The sequence below is a fragment of the Larus michahellis genome, chromosome 5 (genome assembly GCF_964199755.1).
Source record: "Larus michahellis chromosome 5, bLarMic1.1, whole genome shotgun sequence".
Taxonomy (NCBI): Eukaryota; Metazoa; Chordata; class Aves; order Charadriiformes; family Laridae; genus Larus; species Larus michahellis.
The window spans coordinates 51,993,299-52,014,168 of NC_133900.1; the positions used below are offsets into that span (position 1 = coordinate 51,993,299).

General features: G+C 41.1%; 1 protein-coding gene across 2 annotated transcripts in view; it reads right to left on the bottom strand.

Annotated features, from left to right (window-relative positions):
* Window positions 1–6,280: 6,280 nt before the first annotated feature.
* Window positions 6,281–20,870, bottom strand: part of RMND5A (required for meiotic nuclear division 5 homolog A) — a 29,565-nt gene continuing 14,975 nt past the window's right edge. The window contains exons 5-10 of one of the 2 annotated variants that reach the window (XM_074587276.1): window positions 17,949–18,115; window positions 15,907–16,072; window positions 13,133–13,235; window positions 10,498–10,652; window positions 9,034–9,120; window positions 6,281–7,355 (exon numbers count right to left, since the gene is read on the bottom strand). In XM_074587276.1, coding sequence (XP_074443377.1) covers window positions 9,057–9,120; window positions 10,498–10,652; window positions 13,133–13,235; window positions 15,907–16,072; window positions 17,949–18,115 — 655 coding nt within the window. In that variant the 3' untranslated portion in view covers window positions 6,281–7,355; window positions 9,034–9,056. Of the gene's footprint in view, window positions 7,356–7,404; window positions 9,121–10,497; window positions 10,653–13,132; window positions 13,236–15,906; window positions 16,073–17,948; window positions 18,116–20,870 lie in introns of those variants that run through there. The other variant, XM_074587275.1, reaches the window with a different exon arrangement.

A 20,870-nucleotide genomic window follows, 5' to 3' on the forward strand; every position in this document is an offset into this window, starting at 1 on the left:
CTCGCTAATGTTTAGTTCTTTATTCAGCTCCTAGCCTCAAAACCGCTAAAATCCTTTGTGAAAATAATAAATGAGGGTCTGAGGAAGACTTGGATAAGGGAAAAGGCAGTGATTTACACACCAGCCTGAGCTTTAAGATGCCAGAGTTCAGCTTCCAGCTTACTACTGCCTAAAATGATCTAAAATTCTTTTCCCAGACTTGCAAGATGGGCCCGTAACACTCCCCCATCCCAGGGGGGTGAGAAGGTGGATGAGATAAAGACTCTGAAGGTATTCCAGTATTCCTGCCAAGGGGCTGATAAAAACCTGGGGAAAAAAAAAAATGAAAGAAACCTTTTGCTAGTCTCCTCCTCTCCAAACAAACTGAGGAAATTCAGAGAAAAACAAAGTTCTCTCAAACTTAGTTTTTTGTAATTCTTAATTTAAAAAATAAAAATAAAAAAAAGGACAAGAGAAGTGTACCTAAACAATAGCAGGCAAATACCGAATGACAACTACATGTATCTACACACACTATAAAGAAAAAAATTAACAGAAAAGCCTTAACATTGAAACATCTATGAATTCAGACCTTAATAAGGGTGGCCTCGTTCAAACCCCAGGTGCTAAGCTGGGTGAAGCGAGGGTCTCGCTGCACCTGCGGTGCCAGACTCTGCCCTGTCACCAACATGCACCTGCGTTTTGACACGAGCACGAAGCAGATCTTACTCACCAACCTGTTTTGAGGCAGACTAGGTCACATTTTTAGCCCCATTTTAACATGTTATGGTTACCTAAATCAGTTTGATCTCATCCTACAGTCAGCTCTAACCACGAGGATGAAAACCTCAAGCCTTTTCTCTCTCTCCTGCGAGCATCAATTTTATTATTAGCTTGTCCCGGAGTCAACTTGTTGACTTAGTATGAGCTAAAAGTTTTCACTTATAAAGCCTTAACTCATAAAGCACTTCTGCAAAACAGTTTACAAGAGGTAGGAACATCAGTACCTCACTGGTAGCATTCTCTTACAGCTCTTCTCTCGCTGTTCTCAATCATTTTATCCTGCGTTTTCACATTACACCTAGGGCTTTGGTCTACGTTATGCCACGTTCCCGTAACCCGGGCTATCAGGCAGTGCTCCTCCTGATCTGGTACTAACTCCCAAACCTAAATCCTCCTCCCAGAGATTGTCTCCACACTTCCACAGCGACCTTCCAGCTCTTTTAAATGGCTTTGTAGAAAGAAGGTGAATGATCTGACTGCAGGCATCTGGTGGTGTTTCCCCACAAAAGGCCCCCTACTATACCTGGGACGCGTTTCCTTGAAAATGCAGTTTCTCTAGCACAGTAGTTGAATGTGGCATAACTGAACGTATAGTGCTAAACATTGAACAGAAAACTTAACAGAAGCATTTTTCTGTATTTTGCTCCCTATAAGCTATGCTATTCTTTCAAATTAAATTATTATTTCAGGATCCACAGGTTAAATACTTATTGCTAGTTCTACCGCTATGAGAGTCAATCCTGTAGTGTAAAACAGGATATGGGTACTTAAAAATCAAAAGCATTTCAATAAGGTGAACATATGTACAACAAATTCCTCACTACAGGAACCGCATGGAATCCTAATGCAGCATAAGCAGAGCAAAACCATACCCTAAGCAATGTAAAATACATATATTCGGGCATTACTAACTACTGACATTACTAACAGCACTGCTCCCCTGTGCGGTGCCACACTGAGACACCCCCCCGGGTCCTGCAGCAAGATCAACAGAGCCAAAGCCCTCCTGACACCACCAACAACTGGAAGCAGGGTATGTTTGGGGTTTGTTTTTTTCTAGTAGTCGTTTGCACAGGAAATAAACATCTAGAAAAAAAAAATTACAACACTGACAGTTGCAATTACCACCCTCAATACAGCACCAAATGCACTGCACAGTGGGGGCTGCCGATTTTTGACCTCTAGTTCAGAATCACAGAACATCATTGATCTCTTTTAACCCCAGTGCCAAACTGGGGAGGCACCGTGAAGCCTCCTGTCTCCCTCGACGCACTCTTCACCCTGAACCTCTAACCTGCGCTCTGCCGGCCACAGCTCATGCAGTGCCCCAAGAGCACGCTCTGCTCAGCACAATCCTCAGGACCCAGCATCCGAGTGCCACAATCCCAGATAAATACCGACCACCACACAACTGCCTGCGGCAACTAGTATCTACCGGCTCAAGCTCCGTTTCCACAGCCAGATGCCTTAAAAGAAACCAAAGAGGAAATTTCATCCTTGAAGATAATCGGAGACTTCGTTCATAAATTCAGGAACCTAGCAAGTTTCCAGCAGTTTCAACACTCTGAAGAAAGGACTTTGATCGCAATATTGCTGTCGATAGCATACTCCCTCTTTAGAGGGTATTTTTCACATGAAAGAAAGCCCAGTTAACAGACAGATTACAAATTCTCCTGCCTGCCAATTTCTGGGCAATGTCATCACAGCTGTAAGCTATGAGGGCATGGCTTTTTACTGGGTATAATCAAGCTATTAAAAATACATGACCGTTCACTGAACTCTATTAGCAGCTTTCAGCTTCTTACTTGCTATCAGTCAGGCATCATCTTCAATTCTTTATCTCCATTCCTGTCCTTGCATCTCTTTAAAACATAGATCTTGGTGGTCTCATTTTGGTTCTTAGATCTGTAGGTGACCAAAGGGACGTATCACCCAAACTGCATATCAAGCTTGACTGCAAACTGCATGTGAAGTATCAGTAGAAATATTATCCCTCTGTACCTCTGTGACAGATATCGTGAGTTAGCAAAAACCTATTAAGGAATTAATTTTAAAAGCATATACAACTCTCCACCCGTGGACTTTCTGTGAGATACTACACGTGCATGTCCAGGGACCGTTGTCCATCTCTGGATACCCAGGAGTAAAACTTGTTCATCTGCCTCTTCTTAGGTGGGCTTTTCTATTTGTGAACCACTGTGATTTAAATGTTTTCAAAATACATCAGACACACTGGACCAAAGTGCTGTGATTCAGCATTCGCTACACAAGCAGCAAAATCATGAGAAGTTTGCTTCAAACCACCAGCCTGACTCCACCAAGGAACCCTCCAGCAGAGGCGGTGATGCCGCACAGCTCTCCAAAGCAAGACTGAGCTTCCTTCCACGCAGTCCTGCAATCGATTCATCTTCCAGTTCGGGTCAGCTGTAGCCACCACCGCGTCTTGGATTCAAACCTATAGCTCAAGAAGGCCTGTTAAGTTTTCCATCTACACATACAGCTGAGGAACAATATTGTTTATAATCAGCTTAATAAGACCAGTATCTTCTTCACAAGACAAACGTGTACCTTTGCATCCCAATAATAAGTTACCAATAGAAGGCAAAACCCAAACCACATCTTTTGCACCAAAACCTTAATAACCAAGATGCAAATATCAGCGCAGCAGTGAGAAGGGAAGGAGCTGACAGCAACTCCAGCCCTGCTGTAGAGGTGAATGGCTGACGCGGCATCAAGCTAGAAGGCACGTAGACGCCTCCAGCAAATCAAGCAAGTTTGCTCAAACTGGATGAGTTTCTGGATGCAGAGTAGCAATGACTGGGCAAGAAGCCTGGAGGACCAGCTGAGCTGGAGTCTAGAGAAGCAGCTCAAGGGTGCTTGTTTCTCCATGCAGAGCTGTTTTTGGACAGGCCCTACAGATCTGACAGCTTTTTGCTAACAGCGCGCGTAGAAGGTTCTAGGCTATATGGTGAGGGGACTCCACTGGGTGCAGAGGCAAAGGCTGGAAGGTGTTAGGGGTTAACAGGAGGCAAACAAGAGTCTGAGATATAGAACTGACTTTCCAAGAGAAGTGGAAGGAATAGATTTGCTCAGAGGCTGAGGGTTACCTAATTGCAGAGTTGCTCAAAACTAATAGTAAAGTAGCCCAAAATTCTCAGATGCTGATGGGCTAAAGGCAAACAACCTAGGGGTTAACGCTTAATGGTGGAAAGAGCAACAGCTGATTTACAATTTAAGCATAACTTCAGCTAATAAAGAAAAAAGGGTACAAGATGGTCAGTGAAAGAGCCCTGTGAAGCTGAGGGAGGCATCAGATGTCCTCCACACCATACAGCATCCAGAATTTGCTGCCTTTGTTAGACACCTGCTTCTCCCCCATGCAGCGCTTCACTTACTCTGAAATATTTTCTGAGTGGTAAAGGATTTTGATGAGTTAAACTCCAGACAAATAATACAGCCAAGATGACCCCAGAAGAGCCAGTAATTGGTCACTTAGTCACTTTGTCTGTACTTGACAGACGACGTGTCACAGTGAAGGCACCTGAGCCCAACCCAGACTCCTCAGACTAATGCTGTGATGCATGTTGTGCAAGTGCTTGGAAGCCACCCCACAGAAACCATACCCTTGCCGCTGTTTCTGCGGCATTCAAGACAGAAGAGCACAATAAGGTGAGGAAAGAGTTACAGAAATCCTGGGTAGAACAGTAAGCAGTGAAACATGACCTTCTTGTAACTAGGTTTCTTCCTTCTGATTCATCTGAAGTCAAATCTATTTGACATGCAGGGTCAGCATGACCTATCCATCACTGGGTTCCATCCTGAGCTGTGCTGAATAAATTGGTAAGTACAATTTTTGTCATGGGAGAACTATCACATCTGCTTGTGCTCCACATGCCTGGAAGCCTCCTGTGTAATTCAGAAACCTTGGAAAATACTGTCATTTACTCTCACTTCTGAGGGGAGAAGAAATTGTCAGTCAAAGTAACTGTGTTTCTATAATTAGTTCCTCCCCTCACAGGCAAATCTCTCATGGATCATGCTCAAGACTTGAACTGAGGCACTATTTGCATCTTCCCCATCCCTTTGTTTCTTTAGCCAAAGCAGAGGAAAACCCACAGCGATAGCTTGACACTTAGTAAGAAAGAAGACACCAATAGCAGTGTCACTCAGTCTGTAAATAAACACGAGGTAGAGGAAATGCAGGAGAAAAGGGGATATCCATTTCAAAGGCTGAATTCAGGTAAGCTTTGCTCACTCCAGTCCACGCCACGGCAACCACCAGCTTCAGGACAGAGTCTTTGTTCCAGTCTGCATTGGAACTGTGCTGTTCAGCTACGTTTGAAATAACCCTCTAGAAAGTGTAAAAAATTCTTAGTTATAAAGTGGAGTAGGTCCTGGGCAATACAACCAGGGATTTTGCATTTGAATACACAGATACGATTTTCCTGTAAAAAATACTACAAGTCAGTGTGATGTGAAAACACCAGTTACTGCACATAAACCCAGCAGGATTCAATAAGAGCTTATAGTAGGCTGTAAGCCACTCCAGTTTCCGTATTTCCTTAGAGAACTCCTAATTTAATGCAAGCATGAAGTCATAAAGGAATGTTAAGTCACTCTTCTCTCACATATATACACTTTTGTAAACCAATCTTCCTTTATATATATTAGGGCTTGAATTAAATCAGAATAGTAATGTAACACTACGTTACAGCTTTACTCACTAACAGTTGGGATGGATTAAGGACCATGAATTTCCTCCCCCTCCCCTCTGAGATAAATCAACCTGCGCAGTGACAAGTACAGAAAGAAAAACAGTCTCTTGCAGCAGGCAAACAAACCTTGCTAGGAAAATCAAACCCAAACTTACTGCGTTGAGCTTGACAAGTTGGCTCTGAGTAGTCATAACTAACTTCAAACTCAAATTTTAGCAGCAGCCATCCTGTAAAATGTTAGGAAGAAAGTATGAAAGCAACAGGATAGAGACACGTCTAACTTAACAGGGATCAAAAGCTCTAACTCATTATTTGTAACACACAGCTTTCAGTGCAGCTTCTACACACATTAATTGACCTGACTTACCGACAGAAGACTGAAATCAATACAGTATTTCAGCAGAGAAACACTGATTTTTAGCAGGGAAGATCTGTTTTTCAGCCATGTATACTTGCTATGCGCAGTGCTGAAGTCACTGCAGGAAAAAGACCTTCCTCAATTCGAGAAAAAATACTTCACAGAGCAGCTGATCATCAAGAGTACTAATGGGGGGTTAGGACATGAACTTTGCCTTAATGACAGTCATAGTATTACAAAAATGATCGATACCTTTTGAGATCAAAAAGGCTATCATTTTCTACCATCTGTTTTTAAGGTCTGATTATGTTTTATACCACCAGTCAGACTTGAAACCCCACAAGAACATATCACAATAGACTTCCAATTTAGAAAAAAAAAAAAAGAGTTAACGTAACATGTCTATTAATAGACATAGAAATAACACCACTAACAAGCCACTGTTATGGAAATCATATTTATAACCATCCATTACTTTTGGAGCACCTATAAGCTAAACCTTTTATATAAGCATAGCCAAAAAATTCTTGGCTTAAGGCCCATCTACATTATAAGCTGGAACACTTGTTGCCGCAGAGTTGCTGTTCTGACACATTTTGCAAAGGAAGGGGGGAAGCAGCAGCTGCAAGCCCAATGCAGTATGCAGAAGTGACACAGTGATCTCAATACAGATATAAATGTGCTGAGTCTCTTCACTCTCATCATGCAGCAGTCTCATTAAAAGGCTCTTGCTGCACAAAGGGACTGGTTAAAGGCTTCACAATCTGGTCCAAAAGCGTAATAGAGACAGACCTCAGATCATGCTGTAGCTTTAAAATCAGAACCTTTTTTCTATGGATATTCCCCAACCCTGCTAGAGAAAGTGTACGCGTATCAGCTGCTAACTATAAGTATGAAAACCTCAGAGTATTAATCACTTTTCCCCATGCAAGCACTTTCTCTAGTTACCAGAAGCGTATCAAGCATTAGCAGGAGATAACTTGCGTCACCTCAAAGGGCAAACTGGACAGCTTTTAACAACCAAAATGCAGACATATTTCACAAACGCCCAGCACAATACCCCGTTACTGAAAGCAAATAAGCACTCTATAATAAACTGCTAGCATCATCTGCTGGTGGAACTTCCAAACTGCAAGCAATTATTTTTAAAGTAAACATACAGACAGGTAAGAAAAGAATTGCAATTATCTGGTGAAAACAGCCGTGGAGCTATAACATGCACTGTTTAAAAGGGAAAACAGGACCACTCTGTATTAAAAACATTCTAATACGTAAGTTGAGTTGGTATTCTGCTGCCATTTAATAACTGTGCCATTTTTGTCCTCTAAGCAATTGCATCGGAGGCACTATAACACTAACCAGCGTTCATACCAATGCCAAAATACCAGCAGTGTAACAGAGAAAGACATGCAGACCTTACACTTCAGGGTGATTTGGGGTGGGTTTTTTTTTTTTGTTATTATTACTTTTAAATAGTCCATACGCCATTTCATTTAAATCCAAAGCATTAAGCAATTCCTCTGCAAAGAAAATATTAAAAGCAATTTCAGTAAGACTAGGAAACCTACATGGAAAATAATATCCTCACCCGTTTATTATTGATTTTACCACTTGGTAACGCGGTTGTTTTGAACTCAGTGTGAATACAGTTTAAGTTTTGCAGAAAATCACACACCTGTATTTTTTCACACGTATCAAACACATTTAAAATTTAAAATTTGTGTGCCTTGACTTGCTCCTCTTAATGTCTCTTTAGGGATGTCCATTGTCACTGATCCAATAGAGTCCAACTCAGTCTCTCAAGTCAGGTGACGTACAAATTCAAAAGGTGTAGATTTCTCAAAGACGGTCTTCTCTGTAGTGCATTGTGCTAGTGCATTCAACCAGTGTGTCAGTATTCAACCATATAAGCTTGGGTTGTTGTTTTTTTTAAACTACACAATACAGAAATATAATTTTACATGTAGCTTTGCATGCCTTATGGCTGCTTGCCCTACTATAGGACAGTGCAATAAATACAAATATATGCACACTAGAAAAGATTTAACTGCCATGATCTACATCTCATTTATGAGTACAAATTTACCTAGTCAACAATATGACAAATTTAGCAGAAAAAGTGGCAATGGCAGTAATAGTCTACTACAAAAACAAGGCTAGAAGCAAAGTGTTCTCAAGCTACAGAAAATTTGCTACCTCCTAATATATGATGTAGGGCCCAGTTCCGCCAAGTGCAGAGTCGTGATCAGTAGATTGCATCAGAACATGCTTTTCCCCATTTAACAATGAATACTTCTACAATTTATTTGGTTTTGATAACTGTTTATAAATAGCACACTATAATGACTATTAAACTATACAGCAACATGACATTTATAGCCTAATCCTGAATACAAAGTTCAAAGAACATGACTACAAAGGCCAGAGAGCAAATGTCATCGACTAAAAGCATTTCCACTTCAGAATTTATTGAATGTTCTCTTACACAAACACTTCTCGATCGTGAAATCAAAGGAACAGGATTTCCTGTTCCCTCTTGCTCCAGTAGTAATTTAGCCACGCATCACCCTTATAAATTAGTGATGGATTTTAACAGGTAGCCCCTTGGGGCTATATATTTTATATACTTTATATATATGCACATTTACTTTGAATTCTATGTAAAAATTGAAAAAATGTTTGAAAGAAAAACTCAGAATATATCACAGCTTTTTCAGCGAAAAAAATACAAATTAGTTTTATAACCACTATTCAAATTATCAAACTTTTTTTTCTGAAGTATTTACCTTTAATTATGTACACATTACAGGAAATAAAACTTTTTCCACAAACATTCTCTAAGGTGATAGTTATCAATAGAATGATAAAATAATAGCGGGAATAATATGAAACCAATGGGGGTGATAAATTTCTGCTTTTAAAAAGTAAAAAGTCACCGTATAATTAAGTACAAAAACCTGCATTGAATGACAACTGCTGGTGTAGTAACTTGATCAGGTATGGAGACCAAGAGTATAGTAAAGCCCTATGGTAATATTATTTCTGTAGCATTTCCACTTGGTATGTATATACTAAATGTTGGCAAAGTTTCTGTAGCATTAGCTTATCAAACATAGGAGTCCTCAGTCTGCTGCATAAAATGGAACAAGTGTGTTTTAATTCTCCTGAAATGCACCTGAAATCCAGAGTGTCACTTACAAACTGCATAATGAAACTTTTCTTCAGAAAAATATCTGTTTGGCATCTCCAGGGCTCTGTTCCATCGGACAATAGGGGCATTTTAATCTGAGGACAAAGACAACGCGTTAGAATCGTGGCAATGTGCAACAACTGAGCATTAAGCTTCTTCATCAGTTACAAAAAGTATCAAGTTTGCAGTGATAGCCCTTTCTCTTCCCCCCCCCCCCCCCCCATGCAGCATGAAACAGGTGTACTCTTAAGCCATAATACTTAACTTGGCTCCATTAAAAGTCCTTTAGCTGAGAGAGACCTTATCACGCTTTTTCTTCTAATTATATTCTTTCTCACCTTTCGCCCACACATCCCTGAATTATTAAATACCAAGAAATTACTCTTCGTGATTAATCTATTATTTCTACTTCTGGATTAGTTTGCTGCATTTCGGCCATTTTAAATAGGCTGGTAGCTTTCCTTTTGACTTCGTCAGCACCCAGTGCGTTTTACTCTCTGGTTCCCAAAACGCTGTGATTTTACAACGCCCTGAGATCAGCTCCTGCAGGCTCCGGCTAAAGAGGTCAGCTTGGCCTTCCTGCTGAGGTCTCTCCACTGATACAATTCCACCTGGTTACAATATTTCTTCTAGCATTGATTCATTTTTCCCCACCTCTAAATTTGGGCCTTTCATTCCCCCCCCCGCCCCGAGTTAATATTGTCAGAGCTGTGCTGTCACCAAAGCTGATCAATGAAAGCATCAGGAATGAGTGACTGGGGACAGGAATAGCATAGCAGTAAGTTTACTAGCTTAAAATGGCTAAGTCACCCATGAAGGCATACCTTCAGGATTTTCGAGCAGGGCAAAGAATGCAAACATCACTTGACATTTTCATTCATCGCTTATTTTCACACTGGATTTCGCAAAACCACTTATGGCTTTAAATTAAGCCGACAGCCTCCACGGATGCTGCATATATTCAATCCAAATTACCGCTGGTTCTTCCCCAAGAAAATCTGTATAGCTCTCTCCCTCCCATTTCCTCCATCCCAAAAGCCTGTAGGCACACCACTGATATCTAAGGAGGAGTATTTCCATAGCAATAACTCAACTGCCTGACCAACTACCAAGCCATATTTCCCCAGAGGTTTACTTTTATTTTTTAAGGGATGTTTCATGCATTGCTAACCTTGCTCCCAATGAAAAACTGTGTGTGTAAAGCCTCCATTTTGAATTTAAGACAACACAATGGTACTTACAACTTGGAAAATTATTCCGTTCATTGCATTCTTTTGTGTAACCTCACTTTCTACAACATCAGAGGGTTTGTTATGCTCTTCTCCAGTGCACCAACCTGGTTTATCTGGTTTCTAAGTCATTCTTTAAGACTAACAAGCTTCCACCAATTATGTTCTCCCAAAACACGCTATTCTATTCTTAAGATTTGTCTTTGTCTATATGTTGGCTTGAAATAGAAGTATGGTACTTACTTGCTGCCATTAAACATTTTATTCAAAGCATCTCTTGATATAATATGACCACAGACTAACTTCATAGGTGGATTATTATCTGTTGTTTGCTGACGAAGAATGGGGCAGGCAAATATTGAGTGATACCAGCACTTTTTACCAAGGTCCACTTCAATCTGTGAAAGGAATTAACAAAACAATTTATCTTGGGAAACTACATTTCCAGCAATTATCCCTTTTAGGTCATGGCCCTTACTTAATGGATTTCACAATTCAACTGTGAAGGCAGCAAAAGCCATTGTGTGGATGCCTGACAATTTCTCAGCCAAAAATACTTAATTGTGATCTTAAAATGGTGATTTACATTGCTTCTTCCCATCCCCAACAAAGCAGAGCATTCTGCCAAAGGACAAGTGCATATTTTAGTGTAGATCTATGCTCTGGCAGGAAAACTGAGCTGACCACCCAGCAAGACTTTCTGTATTTCCTAGCGCCACTGATTTCCAAAGCTGTTTAGATAATAGATCTCATCTGTGTGTGACAACGGACACACACAGAGGAGAGAAAACCCCTTGGATTGATTATGTTAATGTTCTACAGCTTCTTGAAAGACTCTACCTACACCCACGTGTCCTGTCAATAATGAAGTGTATCAGAATCATTTATTTTGACTACCAACACCAAAGACACTCATACAGCACAACTCTTGCTATCAGGACCAGATGATTTCAGAAAGGGATACCCCACAGAGAAGAATGGGTGTATGACTTCAGGAATCAATTGAGAACTGCAAAAATTACAGCTTCTCTACCTGAAGCTCCTGTCTCTGACCAGTCCTTAGTTCTGACAGGTTTAACCTTCAACAAAAGCTGACAATATAACCTTTTCACGCTACTTAATGTCTGTCTTTGCACAATTAAAATAAAGCTTCCCATCCCCATACTGCCTTAGCAGTACACACTTAGAGACCCTTACGTTTAGAAAATGCAAGGAGGCGTATATGTATTATTAAGTGATCTGCATCTGACAGCAATCTTTTCCCAAATAATCCCTAGCTAATTATTCCTGTCTGGACGGCAGGGCACAAATCTGTCACACTCAGAGGTTACACTCTCAGTGTTACAGAAAACATAGCTGGGAGAAACTCAACACACATACTTACACTATAAATGAAGCTCTTCCAGCTATAAAGAGGCTAACTCGGTTCACACCCAGATTGCACTAAATAGGTTTTCTTTCCAAATCAGGAGCAGGCCACTAGAGAGCTGCGCACTCCTGGTAAGGTAAGAGCTATAATGGGAAACTGGGGTTTCATAAAGGAACTTCAATTCAACAGATAGAAATGAGCTGTGCTGGAAGCATAACGCACTGGATCCCAATTCCGTTCCTGTGTCCCCAGATGTAGCGCTAATTCTTTTACCTCTTATCTGCCTGATAAAGAGTCAGTGCAAAGCAACCCATGGACAGAGCTCAAGCCTAGCTAGAGGAAGCTGATGTTTCTCGTTGGGATGCATTTCCTTTCCAGGTACATAGAAACATCTCCTATGTTCAGTGTAAGGCTAAGTAGAAGGTGAAAGCACCTGTTTTGTTAAGGAGATTTGTTCAAAGACCTTTTCAATTCAAAAAGGCATAACAAGTGAAGGAGGGAGCAACATACAAAACAGAGATAGAAACCTGACAGATAAACATAATGGAGACGGTAACAAGAAACAACCTTGTCAGTCACACTAATTGATAGGTTATTGAGAAACTGCAACCAAACCTGACTTTAACAGATAAGAATGCAAACCTGAGGGTCTCAGAGGACGGGGGGTCAGTAGAACTATACAAACTGCAGGAGGAATGTGTACAGGAAAGGAATTGAGGAGGAATGTCCAAAAAGGGGTACAAAAGCGGGCAGAAGGGCCATGCCAGTATTTGAGTGTCCATGAACATGCATTTAGCAGTGCCTGTTGCGATAGGACATGGGGTAATGGTCTTAAACTAAAAAGGGGTAGATTTAGATTAGACAGAAGGAAGACATTTTGTACGAAGAGGGTGGTGAGACACTGGAACAGGTTGCCCAGAGAGGCTGTAGATGCCCCATCCCTGGAAACATTCAAGGTCAGGCTGGACAGGGCTCTGAGCAACCTGATCTAGTTGAGGGTGTCCCCGCTCCTTGCAGGAGGGTTGGACTAGATGACCTTTAAAGGTCCATTCCACCACAAGCTATTCTATGATTCTATCAGAGTGGTGCATGTGTGCTTTCACCAGTGAATTTCAATCTTTACCAGACAAAGAGGAGGAAGGGATCTTGGCTGCCTATACTTAATGTTTTATGCAAGTCCTGTATGTGGGTGCTGTTGAAGGCAGCGCCTTGTCTGCGGCAGCCTGTGTAGCCGGTCGTATCAGTGTCCTTTGTGTGTGTGCGTGGGTGGGCATCTGCGATTCATGCTCAGCTTCGCTACTGGCTGAACCTACAAACAGGAAAGCAGCAGGTACGTCCATTGGCCTGGGACAGACACCCCCAGGTCTCTGTAGAGTAGAAAGCCCCAAGCCCCAGACCTGCTGGAGGCGGCGACCGTGTATAACATCCCTAAACATTCAGCACAAGAGAAAAGTGAAAACAGCATTTGCCATTAGAAATCTGCCCTGGGATAGCTCAGCATCAACTCACCGGTAGTTCATCCTTCTGGTTCCAAACACCTGTGCACTGCCTTTGTTCAATAACTGCCTTGATATTAATTAGAGCTGGTAATGCTACACAACCTGCTGAAAAACTGCAGAAAAAGGAAAAGTTAACACAAGGTGCCTGTTAGAAAACCAGCATTTTTTTGTATTTCTACTTTAAAGGTTACCTGAAACACAGGAGTGTTGTAATACCTCATTCAGTTCTGGTCAGTACTTCTAAGCTGCCTTCAAGTATAACAAGCAAGAGTTTTGGGGCAGGTCATCAGCTACCCTGCATCTTAGGCTAGGGCCCTCATGTACTACATTCTGGACTGAAAACAACAGTTAATCCCTGCTCTGAGTCTTATAATGAATTGATTTTCCATACCACCAACTTTGATTTTGAGCTGTACAGGAGGAAGCCATACTGTTAGCTTGGATAGGTAGTTGCTCTCTTAACTGTGGAAGAGTACATGCAGCCTAGGAATTTCCGCATAACTCACATGCACACACAACCCATAATCCTTTAATTATAGGTAATTACCACATAAAGAAACAGGTCTTCCACCTTAAATCCGGAAAACAAATGTAGGAAAAACAAAGGAAGGCAAGCAAAGGAAAGATATTACAGCCTGTAACAAGAATGGCAGTGTACAACTGAACAAAGTCGGCGTTCCAACAGTTGAGTCTGCTCTGGGAGTTACCCATTACCAGAACTTACCACATTATTTTGAAATATTTCACCATGTTACAAAAGAAAGCATGACACTAAGTTTCCACAGATTAACAGATGTTTCTCATGGATTTAAGTCTAATGACAGTACTATAGGCCTGGAAATCAGCAGCAACAGAAACATGATTTGACCTTGGTATCAGCCTGCTCTGTTTCTTACTATTTGTGCAAGTTTTATTGCCTACAGAAGTCGCGGTCTTCCTCTCCACTGCGCCCCTCCAGATACCTGGTTTTATGTTTCTGCAGCAACATTCTGGCTAGTTTACTTGGGACAGATGTGCCTGAACCTCATGGATCTCTTGCCTAAGCTAAAAACCAAAACAAAATAAAAAAAAAAAAAACCACCACACGCACACCAAACCAAACATATCCCTCACCTCTGACTAGCCACTTTAATCATTACACTTTGCTTTTTGGTTATTTCGGCACTAAGCATAACTTGTGTTAACTCTGTGGAAAGTTTACACAAACAGTATTTGTAGAAATAAAAACTATTACTGCTTTTTTAAGAGCATAACAACTCAAGTAAATTCAAATGGTGTCCTGTAGTCTTTCAAGACCCTGAACCATGACCTCCTTAGTACAACAAGAGTCTTCCCACTGATTCCACACAGGAATAGTGTACAGACCACGAGGCCTCTACAGGATTAGATATATACTGAAGAAACTGATCAGCCTTAAAAAAAGCGACCACTATCCATGTTCTAGAAAGCAATATATTTTATAGCAGGGATTTAACTTCAAGGTAGTTTAATTTCTACAGGATTTGCAGTGCTCAAAGGTCACAGCAGTTTAGAACGGTCTTGTTTATAACAAGAGTATCAATACCACCTATACAGTAAATGCATTTCAGTGCAGTTGATTTCACACCAGGCACAGAGCAAGCGTCCAACCAATCCAAACATCAATAACAGGGATTTTCCACTTCACCAAAAATCTCTTGGCCATTTGCGCTGAAAACAGCATTACAGTGTCAGTGCATGAGCAATTAAAACGTAAAGGACTGTTGTTAACTTGACCGAAACAGGAAAAAGATGAAAAATCAAAAGCCAGAGATAGAAGTTTTAGATAGCTATAAAACCCTCAAACTGAAACTCATAACGTTTATTGTAGAAGACAATTAATCTGAAATTGCTCCCTTTGTTGCTTCTGTTGCATTTTGTGACAGAGGTGCAAGCAGGAGAAATAGAAGGCTTGACAATTTTAAGAGCTCTAAACTAAGCACAGAAGTCTAATAATAGTAATATGCAAACAGTAAAAAAAAAGAAGCCAAAACAAAAGAAGAGGTAGTGAAGCTTTTGCAAAGTACCAAATCTACCCCAGGAAGATACATATAATTTACTTTCTATTTAATGTCTGAAATGAAAATGAGAACATCAGGCAAGTATATCAGGGGAATTAACATCTAAAGGCTACATAGCAGCTAATCTGTTTTATCTTCAGAGAAACTAGAGGGAGATTAGATTGTATTTTCTTCACATTTCCAACAGCCTCCTACAGATTTGCATTTTGTCCGATTAGCTACTGATCTTGGAAGTGCCTCTTTCTTCTTTGCAAATGAGGTCCAGCAAACAGTTTGGAAAATTTAGCAGTTGAAATCACAACATAACTCTTATCATTCTTCTAAGGAGAAGACAGGTAGAGTAACATGTGGATTAAAAACCAAGATGATCAAATGCTGGCACAATCAGGGCCACAGTTTTGGGGGGTTTTTTTTGCAATTAAAGAGCAGGGACAGTTTTCACACATTTGCTGTGGGAATAACTGGCTGATTGCCATCCTCATCTTTTGCACTGATGTCTAAACTACAGAAGCCAAATTCCATCCATGCATGCTTCCTCTTGAGCTGCAAAGGTGCAGGGTAAAGCACAGCACACCGCAACCTCTGATTTCTGAGCTTTGCAAATCTTGTTAGAGTCAATCGTAACTACACTCTTTATTTAATACAAGTCAAATCAGACTCAAAAGCCATTTCTTTCATCCTCAGCAAGAAACAGAAACCAAAACATTATGTACCTGGTCTTAAAAGCAAGTGCAAACGAACATACCTAACACTGAGAGGTGATTCAACTGAGAGACCCAGAAGAGCACAGGCGTCTCTTGTAAAGATGTCACAGATGTCCGCCCACTGGTTTGCATCTAATAGATGAACGTACGGAGAGTTCTCTATACCTTGCCGCAGATACACCAGGCTGCCCATCAAAACCTGAATATCTGTGAGGCACCAGGAACAGTTATTTTCTTATATAAAATAAGTAAAAGCTAGCGTCTACAGTTTTAGCTTTTACATGGAAAACAGGCTGACACACCAAATCAATATTACACATCCTCACCTCTACAAAATACAGTTACAGCCACCACAGAACAGACGTCTACAGCTACGAGAGCCCCAGTCCACTATAGGCAGACTCATTGTCTGCCCCTCTACAAGCACAACATGCTGCCTATTAATTTGTTTCAAACAGGTTTACTTTTTTGTAAGCTTTCCGACACACACAGTGTGCTAAAAATTAGGTGTTACTTGATTCAGTTTGCGATGGCTCACCTAACTCACATATTGAGCAACTGACATCATCTACCTGGACTTGTGCAAATCATTTGATACTATCCTGCATGACATTCTTGTCTCTAAATTGGGGAGACACGGATTTCACTGATGGACCACTCGGTGGATAAGGAATTGGCTGGATGGCTGCAATCAAAGACTTGTGGTCAATGGCTCTATGTCCAAGTGGCAACCAGTGATGAGTGGTGCTCCTCAGGGGTCAGTATTAGAACCAGTGCTGTTTAACATCTTTGATGGTGACATGGACAGTGGGAATGAGTGCACCCTCAGCAAGTTTGCCAAGCTGTGTTGTGTAGTCAACATGCTAGAGGGACAGGAGGCCATCCAGAGGGACCTGGAGAGGCTTGAGAAGTGGGCCCATGCAAACCTCATGAAGTTCAACCAGGCCAAGTGCAAGGTCCTGCACGTGGGTTGGGGCAATCCCAGGCACAAATACAGGCCAGGCTGAGAATGGCTTGAGAGCAGCCCTGAGGAGAAGGACTTGGGGGTGCTGGCTGATGAGAAGCTGAACACAAGTCAGCAACGTGCGCTCGCAGCCCAGAAAGTCAACCGCATCCTAGGTTGCATCAAAAGAAGCACGTCAAGGGTGATTTTGCTCCTCTAGTCTACTCTCATGAGACCCCGCCTGGAGTACTGCATCCAGCTCTGCTGCCTCCAACGTAAGAACAACATGGACTTGTTGGAGCGAGTCTAGAGAAGGGCCACCAAGATGATCAGAGGGCTGGAGCACCTCTCCTATGAAGACAGGTTGAGAGAGTTGGGGCTGTTCAGCCTGGAGAAGAGAAGGCTCTGGGGAGACCTTATAGTGGCCTTCCAGTACCTAATGCGGGCTTACAGGAAAGATGGGGGAGGGACTCTTTATCAGGGAGTGGAGCAGTAGGACAAGGGGTACCAGCTTCAAACTGAAGGAGGGGAGATTTAGCTTAGGTATTAGGAAGAAATTCTTTACCATGGGGGTGGTGAGACACTGGAACAGGTTGCCCAGGGAATCTGTGGAGGCCCCATCCCTGGAAGCGTTCAAGGCCAGGTTGGATGGGGCTTTGAGCAATCTGGTCCCAGGGCAGGGGGGGTTGGAACTAGATGATCTTTAAGGTCCCTTCCAAGTCTAACCATTCTATGATTCCAGGTTTTTCAAAAGTTTCGTTTCTCTTTGTATTACCCCACGCAGCAGAAAATAGCAGATGACTATTCCAAGAACATTTCTGTGCAATTTTAACACTTTATCCTGGCAGTAGGCCTATTCTAGATGTCATCTACGTATTATTTAGAACCAAAACCCTCAAATTTAAGCAAATGTGCAGGCATATTAAAATATAATTTTGTTCTCTCTGTCAAAAAAAAAAAAAAAAAAGGGAGTCAATTCAAATTGTAAGGATTCATGTTATACATGTTGAATACGAAAATAAGAAGCCTCTAACAAAATCAATATAATGGAGCAAGACACATTTGGAACATGATTTATATTTTACTATGAGGTGCCAAATCCAAGTGCTTTAAATCCCCTTAATGTGACCAAAAACTTACCTTTCTGATGATTTAGGGCAAATGGCTGGAAGTTTTTCGCATACTGAAGTGCTTCTCTTTGATTTGCCGTTCCACCCATCAATAAACTAATGAAATATAACCTGTGCAGTTTAAATTCCAACGAACTATTCTGTGCCATAAGCATTTCTCTGTTGGATACCGCCCACCTAGAGAAACGAGGAGGTACAATGGGACATGACACAAGAGTTATTAAGTATCAGCCTACACCATGTGAAATTATTACAATTATCAACCACCTATTTCAAGGAGAATATGACTATTCCCTGAACTTCTATGAGTCTATACAGAGCACAGAAAATGGCAAGACCCTTTACAAGTAACGGAGCTACCAACGGCGCACAACACATGAACGACGGTACTTGTGCTGCTGCTGTATGGGTTAACCTCTGCAAAAATTCAACATGTGCTGGCTGGAAGGTAAGACTGAATTAGGCACAATATAAGGTAGAAATACCTAGAATCTACTGTATTTGGATTAATAATACTCTGAATTGTAATGATTACAGATAGTCTTCAGCTGCATTTTGAAGAAGTTTGACCAAGCCTTTCAAGAACATATTTTCCAACTTGCTTATTTGCCAAACATTTCCTCTAAGCCACTATGTTTATACGCATGTGTACGTTGCCCTGGAAAAGGCAAGTGCGTCCATGGGGGCCTTGAAGATAGAACTATCAAGATATTACAGTGAGGGGTAAGGGGAAGGGAAATCAGTTTAAATAGCATACTTTACCCTGCTTAAACTTTGCTTTCTGTGTTATTTTCAACTTGGGCAATAAAAATATTTCTCACTTTCTGATTCTCATCACCATGACAACACTGATGTTTGGCTCCCAAATAACATGGAAGAATTCTTAAACGTGCACCAAGTAAAATGAGCTGGAATTTTCAAGGCATTTCATAAAGTTATTTTACGATTTAGATTTTATTCATCCCTCCCCTTTTTTTATTTTGGTTTTGGTGGGTTTTTTTCCTTAATTCAATTTAGTCAGGCCTAAATCAATCCAATCTTTCCCTTAAGAACTTCAAGTTTCAATGTTCTTCAGTACATCTGTTTCTCATTAGTGTTAATTAGTTATACTATTTTCACTGTGGGGGCCCCATTAAGCAAAGAGCTTTTCACTTTTCAGCAAGGAACTGAGGTAGGTCCCTGTTCCTTAAAAAGAAGGGGTATGTAAGGCTTCTGTTCTTTTCAACCAACACTAAAATAAGGAAATTAAGCTTTCTTACAGTACTAGTAAAGCCTTCAATGCAAGTTAGCCTTCTGCATTAAGATGTAGCATTAATGAGCAAGTATCTACTTTCAATGTGTTGTGATAAAAGCGTCAGGAGTCTGACTTTACTGGCAAGGCTTTGTAACGACAGCAGTAACCTTTCAGTGGGAAACAGTGAAAAATATAGCCTTTGACTAAGAACAGGGCCCACTGTCCCTAATTCCAAGCAGTTTCAAATGAGCAGCCTCAGAAGACTGTCAAAACCGTAATCCCCACCAGGAGGCAAGGGCACACTAACCATGGGCTGTTTGTTGGGTAGTTTGGTTGGTTTGGTCATTTTGTTGTGGGTTTTTCATTGTTTTTTTGGTTGGTTGGGGGTTTTTGTTTGTTTTTGTTGTTGTTTTGGTTTGTTTGGTTTTTTTTTTTTAAATGACCAGTGTTCACAGTTTGAACCAGGTACAATGGCAATAAAGCTCACTCCCAACCAAGAAAACAAAAGCCTGAAGTTAACAACTGTAGACCAATAAGCAGCTCAAAGACAAAAAATTATTATCAATAAACAATAAGACTAGTCCACAGACCCATTAATGAGATATTAATTTGCATTGCATCAAAAGAGCCTCCATCCTCTCCCTGCCAATATTCACAACCACATGATGCGGTACTTCATCTTGCTGAAATCGAGTCTATTTTTCCAGATTAGCTTTTAGGTAGGCTTTCTATTTTTAGCTCTTTGACTGGCAGCACAGATTTGTATCAGAAGAAAGCAGCCACAGGAGCAAGGCCTGAGGTGTTTGGTCTAGGATGCGCTGTTCCTATTTCTAATGGAAAGACAAAAAAAACAACAAGCAAAGTTTAAAACATTCAACCCACTGTCCAAAATCGCCAGTAATCACAACACCTGTCTTCCTACCTCCTCTCAAAATGATACTTTTCAGAGTGTTTTCACTTCTGAGACTCAAATCCATCTGAATTTAAAGTTTACAGTATACTATTCAAACACAGGTACACAGAGCTCTATTCTAGCTCCCACACAGGATTTAGTTAAAATGAATTTCACAAAGCCTAGCAAAGATTAAATTAAGTTTAAACCATACCCCAAAGGTCCAGGCAAATACCAGGACTTGTGCACCTTGCTGCTTTATAGACAGAAGAGAAGACAGTATCTCTTACCCAGGAGATTATAGTGAAAAGCTTTGAACCTGCAAGTCAGTCCCTACCAGACCTTCACATGGAGATCCGCCTGGGCTCAGATGGGCCAGAATCTGCCCAGATGGATTTCGCTCCCCCATCACCAAATTACAATGAAAAAAGGTCACTGGAAATTAATGGGATCCCGCAGAGGTACAGAGATTACATGGCTCTGGATCCAGGCCAGACTGGGCATCTACAAAGTCAAGTGGCACACCCCACAAAAAGATAAAAGTGTTATGGCCAGTTATACTAAATTTAATTCTGAAGTAGTAGTATTTTTTAGTGTTGCAATTTGTATTAGTGAGAAAACCTGAAAAACAAAATACAGTTAGGGTTTTGTGCTGGTTTGTTGTGGTGTTTTTGTTAATCAGATGTGAATACTAACTTCCCTCTATCACCACAGCAGGGCTTTGAAAGTCTTTTCGCAAAGTCATTAATCTGACAACTCCCTTTTGATAGCAGTGACCAGGAGCCACCCATGTTTGCTTCGTTTCC